Here is a 9,584-nt window from a genome sequence, read left to right on the forward strand (position 1 = left end):
GCGAACTTCGCGGAACGCCGGCGGGTCCTTCTCTTCGATCCAGCACCACCGGCCCCGCCATTCGTCCCACCTCTCCTTCATGGCGCCATCCGGGTACGCTCCCTTGGATCTTGGGATCAAGGCGATGCAACCCGAAATGGCGCCTCCCGTCTGGATCCGAGGGAAGAAGTAATGGCGGAAGAGCGCCGTGTTGGGGTGCACCCCGGCGAAACCCTCGCAGAGGTGCGCGAAAAGGGCCATGCACGCCACCGCATTCGGGGTAAAATCCAAGAGGCGGAAGCCAAAGGTGTGCATGATGTCGCTGAAGAAATCGGAGAAGGGAGGACAAAGCCCGCAGGAAAAGTAGTCGACAAAGAAGGGGTACCGATTTGGAGCAGCCTCGGCGCAGTTGGCGGGGATGACGCGCGTGGCTGGATGCCCCGACTTCTCTTCCCCCGTCTTCACCCCCCACAGGGGCCTGAAGGCTTCCCGGAGCTCGAAAACGTCAACTGTCGAGGGGAAGAAGGCGGACTGCGTCCGCTGCACCGCCAGCACACTCTCCGGCGGCTCCACCGCTCCGGCATCCTTGGCCACTCCCTTGCCCTTGGTGGATTTTGGCGCCATGCGGCTGGGGGAGGGGGGCAAGAAACAGAGGACGGCGGAAACGCAACGGCGGCGAGCAAGAGCGAAGCTCGAGGAAGACGAGGAAGGCAAACGGAGGCTTCCGAGATTGGGATTGCGCGAAGGGTAAAAGGAACAGTGTGCCCGCGGTTATCCCTTTTTATGGGGAAGGTGCGGGTCGCGCTGCCCATTTACTGCGATGTGATGCATGCATGCGGGAACCGCCCCACGCATGCCGCCGACGTCACGCGCACCCCTCCACGTCGCGCATTCAACACAGGTCATGGGAAGCGCGGCGCGCGAAAAGTTTTACCGCGGTAAAAACCGCCCCGCCTGCCCGCGCACCTTTTTGGGCCTGGCCCAACAATGTGTCGCGCTTATGTGTGGCCCAGGCCCAGGGGCTCCTGTCGGTGTACAAAAGAAGGGGCGCATCTTTGTACCCCTTTACCTGTGCACGGACAGTCGGAGCCGCGCTCGCGGCCACACCAAGCAGAGCAGGGGAGGTGAACCGAGGTAAAACCAAAGCTCAAGACGGCCAGAGCAACACCAAGGCCAAGACCACAAAGAGCAGAGGGACGAAGCAGGTTCCCCCGGCAAGACCCTTGCCGGGGCGGCTCGCCCACACCAGCGGAGTGAGCCACCCTCGAGCCCACGGGTTCCAACTCAGCCAACCACGTTGGAACTAGGGCTCGGGAGGCACCTCCATGGTGTCATGCAGATCTTTGTCAAGACCAAGGAATGTTCAAGATCAGATGAGGATTAAAAGACAACAGCCCTCGGCAAGATCCTTGCCGAGGAAGGCCACACCTTGCCGGGGACGACGGCGCGCCACGGCAAGACCCTTGCCGGGCCACCCGGCAAGGCCCTCGCCAAGGGCACCAGCAGGGCCACTGCCAGGCCCGCACCAACCAAGTCTCCGCCGCCGTTCGCATGCAGCTGCCAGCTCAACCAGCTGAGCAGGCACCTGCGTTGCAACATGCAGCTCCCAGGCCAACTCATCAAGCGCCTGCGTGGCGGCATGCAGATCTTCGTGAAGGCTCCACCACTGCGCCACCTCAGCTGCCTGCCTGCCTACATGGCGCCGCACGCATCGCTGGCCAGGGCGCGTGTCGAAGCGAGGAGGAGCGGCGACGGACGGGCCGGGCCTCGCCCCCGTCCCCGATAAAGCTAGGGGACACCTCAGCGGCGCATTAAATGCATCTTGTCCTGTAATACGAGCGATAAGCTCGTAATACTGTACGCCTTTCCACCTCCTGTATGCCACTGTGGCAGCCCCTTTCGACTATAAGAGGAGGCCCATGGCATACTGGAGAAGGATTCGGCTCTTTGGAACCACGCACCCCATCATAGCTAGTTCGAGAGCTCAAGAACTCTCTGAAATACACCCACCAAAGCAGGACTAGGGTTTTACGCATCTTCGCGGCCCGAACCTGGGTAAACGATCCTTGTGCTGACTACTAATCCTGCTCTTCTCGCAACCCTGCGCCCCGGCAACCGTAGTAGGGATTCTTGTGATCCCATAGGTGTCGTTCCACACCGACATAGACATACATATATATATCCTACTTATTTAAGAGCATTTTGAGAGTAGTTCCCATGTACTGAAGAGATTTAAGAACAATTTTTCCTTGCAACATATAACTTGATAAGAGTTACACTTGTCTATAGTTCCATCTACTTCTCATATTAATGTTTGGCAACTATTAGGAGCAAAAGTTGACGAATAACCTATACTCCTTAACGTATGCATCGAAGGTAGTCATATATTTTGTGCATGTTGATAAGGTCCATTATGCTTTCTGAGATCATGATATGTCACTCTATTTTCATTATTTTTCTACCTTTATCTGAGTAACCTTTGGTATGTTTGAATCGTTCATTCAACATTACTTTTAGGAACGGGAATACATTTCTATAGCGCTATACCAATATATATGTAGTAGATCCCCAGATGATCATGGACTCACTCCATTGATCAAGACTGCCTACATACTTGTCTTTAGTTCTGATCTTGACCCTGTTTAAGCTAGATAACAAGTATTCTTTCGAATCAGATACCCATTTTAGTTGCATTGCACAAAATAAGATCGCCACAGAATCTGATCCAAGAGTTGCACAAAAGAAGATCGCAACAGGGTTCCACAAATGAACTACATCCTTACAAAAAATATGTGTATTATATGTTTAATATAAAGTCATTGACTTTCCTCGAATCTAAGATGAGGGCCATATTTGGACTCTTGAGTGCTTATGGGAGAATGGATATCATTCCCAAGAGTTGACAGACTCAATACTATTCTCTTCGGTAGTGCTCACAAGAGGATATCATTCCCAAGAGGTTCTAAAATTTTGTAGCTTTAGTTTGAGTCAATGTTAGATGGCATATCTGTTATATATACGAATAGAATTGTATTGGATTGTACCAGATATACATGTCTTTGTGTATGCGATGTCGTATGAAAATGCAATGTTTATATGTGCTTCTTGTGTATTACCTGTGTAATTTGTGTCATGTTGTGTGGAGTACTTGTTATAACTAGGCAGTGGACAGTCATTGATATCCCTATTTCTCTAGTCCTCTTGATAGGTATTACTGACGGGCCAACCGATCAGTGATGAAGATGTCATTACTGACCCCGAGGCACTCACTAGCCACTCGTGCGTTAGTGATGATACTATTTGGCCAGTCAGTACTATTTAGGTTTGTTGTAGTCCTGGTGGAGCAATATTTGATGCTTAGTGATTAGTACAGGGCAAGTTCTTCAATCGGGAGAAGGGGTGCCCCCTCACAAAAGGAGGTCGCAGTGACCAGGCCCGGGCGACTGTTTACAAACAACATATGTCGCCGCAAAGGCGTATACGGGTGACACGATCTGATTGTTGTTTGATGCCTGGTTGATTGAGGAATCTTCTCGGCCTCTTCGGCATCGTTTAGCAAGGCTTGTTTCCTTTCCTTGGATGAAAAAGTTTCTGTCAAAGATTTTAGGGAAACCCTTGACAAGGCCACTCTGTTGCACCTTCCAATTTCTACTGAGGCGATGGATGAATTGCATCCTCTGGAGGGTTGGTTAGTTAACATAACCCAACTATGCCTGATGTTTGTTCTTGGCCAGGTTACTTTTGAATGTTGTTGTCATCTAGTTCAGTTAGATACTAATTATCCAAAATTCTAGATAAAAAAGGTTTTTAGTAAGGGCCTCTAACAAGAATATGTTTCATCCATTTCTACTAGAAAAAACTGATGGATATGATGGTAGTGACATTGAAAAGAAACTACTTATTTTGTATTGATAAGTAAAGAAACTGAAATTTGTAACAACCAATTAGGGGATCCTAATGTCAAATACTAAATTCTTCCACTCACCGGCTGTGAGACATATCCATTGCAGTGCCAAAAAATGATTTTTTTCCGAGAATTAACAGCAAGACAATAGTTCGCTTGCTGTATATAATAAATATCACATAGGTGTTGTATATGTGTAGTCAGTGCTAGAATTTACACATGCACGCTCCACAACCAATGTTCGTACATACACATATTATACAGAACGAAAAATATGCTCTGGTAGGCAGCAGAGTCGTGGAGAAAAGTGAAGTTCACAAAAGACCTTCGTACATAGGCCATTGTTTCAACTCATAGTCTAGGCCTTGCCGGACTCCTCACAAGTCGGTAGACTGAAGGTGATGAAAGTGACGCAATGCACCTGGCACATGTTGTCGAAGCCGTTGATAAGGACATAGCCGTCAAGGTACTCCTTCTTGACCTCCTCCACCTCCTTGAGCACCTGTGTGGCGTCAGTGCACCCGAACATAGGCAACTTCCACTTTGTCCGGTATCAGCCATCATAGTACCCAGGGGAGTTATTGTGCTCACGGAAGACGAAGCTGACCTTGCTGAAGTCGAGGCAGGGCACCCACTTGGAGCGGATCAGGTAGTTGACCTGCGTAAGGAGGGCCTCTATGGAGAGGGGTGGCAAGTAAGACAGGGTCTCAAACTTCTTCATGCCCTCGATCAGCCAAACCCAATTAGATGGATTTAACACAATTGATAAACGCTTGAAGCCTAAATTAATTATACTGACATTTTAAGAAAGACCTAGCCATAAGGCAAAAATTACTCCTTATGGACATGTCTGCGTTAGTCAACCACTCAACTACCAATGCAGACCTAAGTGCAAGCCTATGCCTTGCACTTAAAAGGAAAAATAGAATAATCATTGGGGTTTAAGAATTCAAAACAAAGAAAGTCTTGCACGGATGACCATTAGGCAATGGAGATGGCCTTGTAATCGATGCTAACACAAGGAGAAGGCATCGACATGCAACTAGGATGCACACAGACCTATGAATAAATGAAAGCTCTCCCAAGGACTAAGTGGGGGTGCGTCCAACTTGCTTGCTCATGAAGAGCTAGAGCATTTGAGCAATCTCGTCATGAAGACATAGAGGGAAAGTTCTATAATATAAATTCTCCACCTAGTATAAAACATAAAGCTCATGAAACTTTAATTAGATGCTAAGACCAACAAAAGATCTTTAGTAAGGGTCTCTGACAAGAATATGCTTCATCCTATTTTACTAGGAGAAACCGATAGAGATGATAGTATTGGCATGGAAAACAAACCATATTTTTTTGTATTTATAAGTAAAGAAACTGAAATTTGTAGCTGCCAATCAGGGGATCTTAATGTCAAATATTGAATTCATACACCCACTACCTGTGAGACATATCCATTGCAGTGCCAAATAAAGAATCTTTTTTGCGAATTAACAGCAAGACAATGGTCCGCTTGTTGTATATAATAATTATCACACCAGTGTTGTATATGTAGCCGGTGCTAGAGTTTACACATGCATGCTCCACAACCTATGTTTGTACATACACAGATCATACAGAACAAAAATTATGCTTAGGTCGGAAAGCAGAGTCGTGGAGAAAAGTGAAGTTCACGAAATATCATATATAGGCCATTGTTTTAACTCGTAGTAAGGCCTTGACAGACTCAAAACCAGGTGGCCCGAAGGTGATGAAGCTGACGCACTACACCTGGCGCAGGTTGTCGAAGCCGATGATGCAGACATAGGCGTCAGGGTACTCCTTCTTGACCTCCTCCACCTCCTTGAGCACCTTCTTGGTGTCGGTGCACCCAAAGATAGGTAGCTTCCACATTGTTTAGTATTAGCGGTCATAGTACCCAGGGGACCTATTGCGCTCACGGAATATGAAGCCAATGTTACTGAACTCGAGGCAGGGCACTCACTTGGAGGGGATCAGGTAGTCGACCTGCTTGAGGAGGGCCTCCATGGAGAGGGATGGCAAGTGACAGGATCTCGAACTTCTTGATGCCCTCGATCGGCCAAACCTGATTAGATGGAACGAACACAATTGATCAACACTTAGTGCTTAAAATAATTATATTGGCAATTTAGGAAAGACCTAGCCATAAGGCAAAAAATTACACCTTATGGGCATGTTTGCATTAGTCAACCACTCAACTACCTATGCAGAGCTAAGTGCAAGCCTATGCCTGACATTTAAAGCGAAAATAGATTAATAATTGGAGTTTGAGAAGTAAAACCCAAAGGAATTAGACTATATATGCGGCTATTTGAACGTGTGTTCTTAAAAAAAATTGGGGTTGGATGTACGAGGGCAGCGTTGGATATTTTTTTTTGTGGAATACCTTCCAACTTCCATCCTTCTGAATGGTGTGCCTGGTAGGCCATTCCAATGGGAGCCTGGAATTCATCTGGGTGACCCACTGTTACTACTTCTATTTTTCTTGGCAGTGGATTTACTTCAACCTATTCTCAGTGACATGTATCATCATGGGGAGCTATCTTTTCCAATTCCATCTCATGTTCTAGACTATCCAATTGATCCTCAACTTCTTGACCTAAAATAAATTTTACAATTTTGTCTAATATAAATCCACTCATTTGAAAGTGAATTTTCATAAATCCTCCATGGTGCTTATAAATATGATTGGTGATGAAGCTTCTTGTTGGCCAGTTTGTTTGAGTATAAACTGGGTAAGATGCCTTTCACTTACATGTTTTACCTATGGGTAACACTAGGCCCAAGATGCATGACTTAATTCCTTTCGTTGATAGAATGAAAAGGACATTGGCAGCTAGCTCTTCTCTGCTTTCACAAGGTGCTAGGTTGAAACTTTTGAGGTCTGCCATTTCATGTGTTCCAAACAACTGAACATAATTGAGCAGAATGTTTCTAGCGTGGCAACGCTGATAGCCCAAAGCAACCATTGGCGACATGTCATCTGGTATGTAAACCAAAGGAGAATGGTGGTAAGGGTATCATTAACCGTCATATTCGGGACCAAGCTCTGCTTACAAAATACTTGCGCAAATTTTATAACAAAGCTCACGTTCCATGGGTAAATTTGATATTGATTTCTTACTATCATGGAGTTTTACCAGATGCAATAGTCCTTTGTGGCTCCTTCTGGTGGATGGATCAGTACAGGGCCATCTCTTCAATGGAAATTAATATGAGCGGCTCTGCCCTGTTCTTGTCAGATGCCTGGTTGATTGAGGGATCTTCTCGACGTCTTCGACATCATTTGGAAAGGCTCCTTTCTTTGCCTTGGATGACAACATTTCTATTTAAGATTTTATAGAAACACTTGATTGGGCCACTCTTTTACACCTACAATTACTCCTGAGGCATTGGATGAATTGTAACCTCTGGATGGTTGGTTACATAGCCTTCAACGTAACCCAACCTTGCCTTGTTTGTTCTTGGTTAGGAGGATCATTTTCTGCCAAGAGCTTCTACTGCATGATGCACAAGCACATGCCCACTGATGAACCTTGCAAATGGATATGACAATGCACCATGAAGATCAAGATCTTTGCTTAGATCCTATTGCTTTATTGGTTGAACGCTCGGAACATGCTTCTTAGAAGGCACTGGCATTCTCCTCGGGATGAAACCCATTGTGCTCACATGAGGAAAGAGACCACTTATTATTCTCCTATAATTTGAGTCAAAGGATTTGGATTTATTTGTAGATTGGTTGGAGCCCTTGACGAAACACTAGACAATGTATTGATGCTGCCTGTAAACGATTTTGGACACCCTTTGTTTCTTTGAAGTGGTGTTCTCTTGGAACCAATATTTATATTATTCGAAATGGCAAGATCTTCGTAGTGGAGAGGCCAACCTTTCCCGCTTGGTTTTGTTAATTTGTACAAGACATCTCTTCTTGCACATAGAGTTAAGGCTTGTATCAAACCAAAGCTCCTCGTTTGGATTAGTAACCTCCATTAGAGAAATAGGTAAGTAGGTAAGTGTTGTTTTTCCTTTTTTCCTTGGTTTCTTTTGTAAATATTTTTGCTTCCTTTTGTTTTCATCGAATAAAGGACTGTATAGCTGTTGCTCCATAGTAGTTCAAATCCGAGATTTTTCTTGATTTTCACAAGTATGATTGCAATCCTTCACAAATAGCCCATGCAAAAGTTCCATAATAAGTTTTGAATGCTATTGTTATATCGAGTTCAGTTAGATGCTTATTATACTGACCAACAAAAGTTCTTTAGTAAGGGTCTCTGAGAAGAATATTTTTCATTCTATTCTACTAGCAAAAACCGATGAAGAAGATGATGGTAGTTACATGGAAAAGAAACCACAATTTTTTTGTATTTTTTTAAACTCAACTTTTGATTTGATATAAGTAAACAAACTGAAATTTGTAATTGCCAATCAGGAAATCTTAATGTCAAATACTGAATTCTTCCACCAACTAGCTGGGAGACATATCCATTGCAGTGCCAAATAAAGAAAGTTTTCCGAGAATTAACAGCAGGACAATGGTCCGCTTGTTGTATATAATAAATATCACACTGGTGTTGTATATGTGTAGCCGGTGCTAGAATTTACATATGCATGCTCCACAACCTATGTTCGTACAAACACAGATCATACCGAAGGAAAAATATGCTCTGGTCGGGAAGCAGAGTCCTGGACAAAAGTGAAGTTCACAAAAGACAATCATACATAGGCCATTGTTTTAACTCGTAGTTTAGGCCTTGCCAGACTCCTCGCAACCCGGTGGCCTGAATGCGATGAAGCTGACGCACTGCACCTGGCGCAGGTTGTCGAAGCCGATGACGCGGACATAGGCGTCAGGGTACTCCTTCTTGACCTCCTCCACCTCGTTGAGCACCTGCGTGGCGTCGGTGCACCCGAACATAGGCAGCTTCCACATTGTCCAGTATCGACCGTCGTAGTACCCGGAGGAGCTGTTGTGCTCACGGAAGACGAAGCCAACCTTGCTGAACTCGAGGCAGGGCACCCACTTGGAGCGGATCAGGTAGTCGACCTGCTTCAGGAGGGCCTCCGTGGAGAGGGGTGGCAAGTAAGACAGGGTCTCGAACTTCTTGATGCCCTCAATCGGCCACACCTGAATGAATGGAAATTGTGGAATGCACACAACTGCTTAACACTTGGTGCTAGTAAATTGTACGTACAGAGGAAGAAACTCATATCAGTTTTGTGCCTCGAGTCTCGACATACCTGCATGCACCTGATCCTTCCGCCATTGCTGACGCGGCCGAGGCTGCCGCTGGAGCGGCGGCTGACGGGGAGACCGGCTGTGGACTTGAGCCCCTGGAAGGGTGCGACGGTGGTAGCCGACGAAGCCATCACGGCGGGGGCCATGGTATTGTATTATCGGAGGAGAGGAGGATGCCGGCTACAGGTGAGGCCACCATTGCCGGGTCACTACGGTATATATAGCCAGACACTTAGCGTCGTTTCTTTGGTACAGATGTGGTTGGGGTGGCTGACGTTCTCTGGTTGCCTCGTTTCCTTATCTTCTCCGGATCAGTGGAAGAAGCATGGCCGTCGGATGCGTTGTGTGTGCTGGAAATTTCAGTCCTTCATGTCATTGGCTGGCTGCCACACAACCTTTTTCCAGCTTTTCTTGTTTTTGGTTTCATTTAAAGCCAAAAGTTTCTTG

General features: G+C 46.1%; 1 protein-coding gene across 1 annotated transcript; it reads right to left on the minus strand.

Moving 5' to 3' along the window:
* Positions 1-8,408: 8,408 nt before the first annotated feature.
* Positions 8,409-9,361, minus strand: LOC123051262 (ribulose bisphosphate carboxylase small subunit, chloroplastic 1-like). Its single transcript, XM_044474096.1, has 2 exons — positions 9,140-9,361; positions 8,409-9,026 (listed from the first exon to the last, which is right to left on the minus strand). The coding sequence occupies exons 1-2, from the start codon at positions 9,281-9,283 to the stop codon at positions 8,646-8,648; spliced, it is 525 nt and encodes a 174-aa protein (XP_044330031.1). The 5' UTR covers positions 9,284-9,361; the 3' UTR covers positions 8,409-8,645.
* Positions 9,362-9,584: the final 223 nt, after the last annotated feature.

Source organism: Triticum aestivum, chromosome 2D, assembly GCF_018294505.1.
Source record: "Triticum aestivum cultivar Chinese Spring chromosome 2D, IWGSC CS RefSeq v2.1, whole genome shotgun sequence".
Classification (NCBI taxonomy): Eukaryota; Viridiplantae; Streptophyta; class Magnoliopsida; order Poales; family Poaceae; genus Triticum; species Triticum aestivum.

Coding starts and splice junctions, on each gene's coding strand:
- LOC123051262 (XM_044474096.1), bottom strand. CDS start 9,283: ATGGCCCCCGCCGTGATGGCTTCGTCGGCTACCACCGTCGCACCCTTC. Junction 9,027..9,139: donor GAAGGATCAGGTGCATGCAG/GTATGTCGAGAC, acceptor CCATTCATTCAG/GTGTGGCCGATTGAGGGCAT.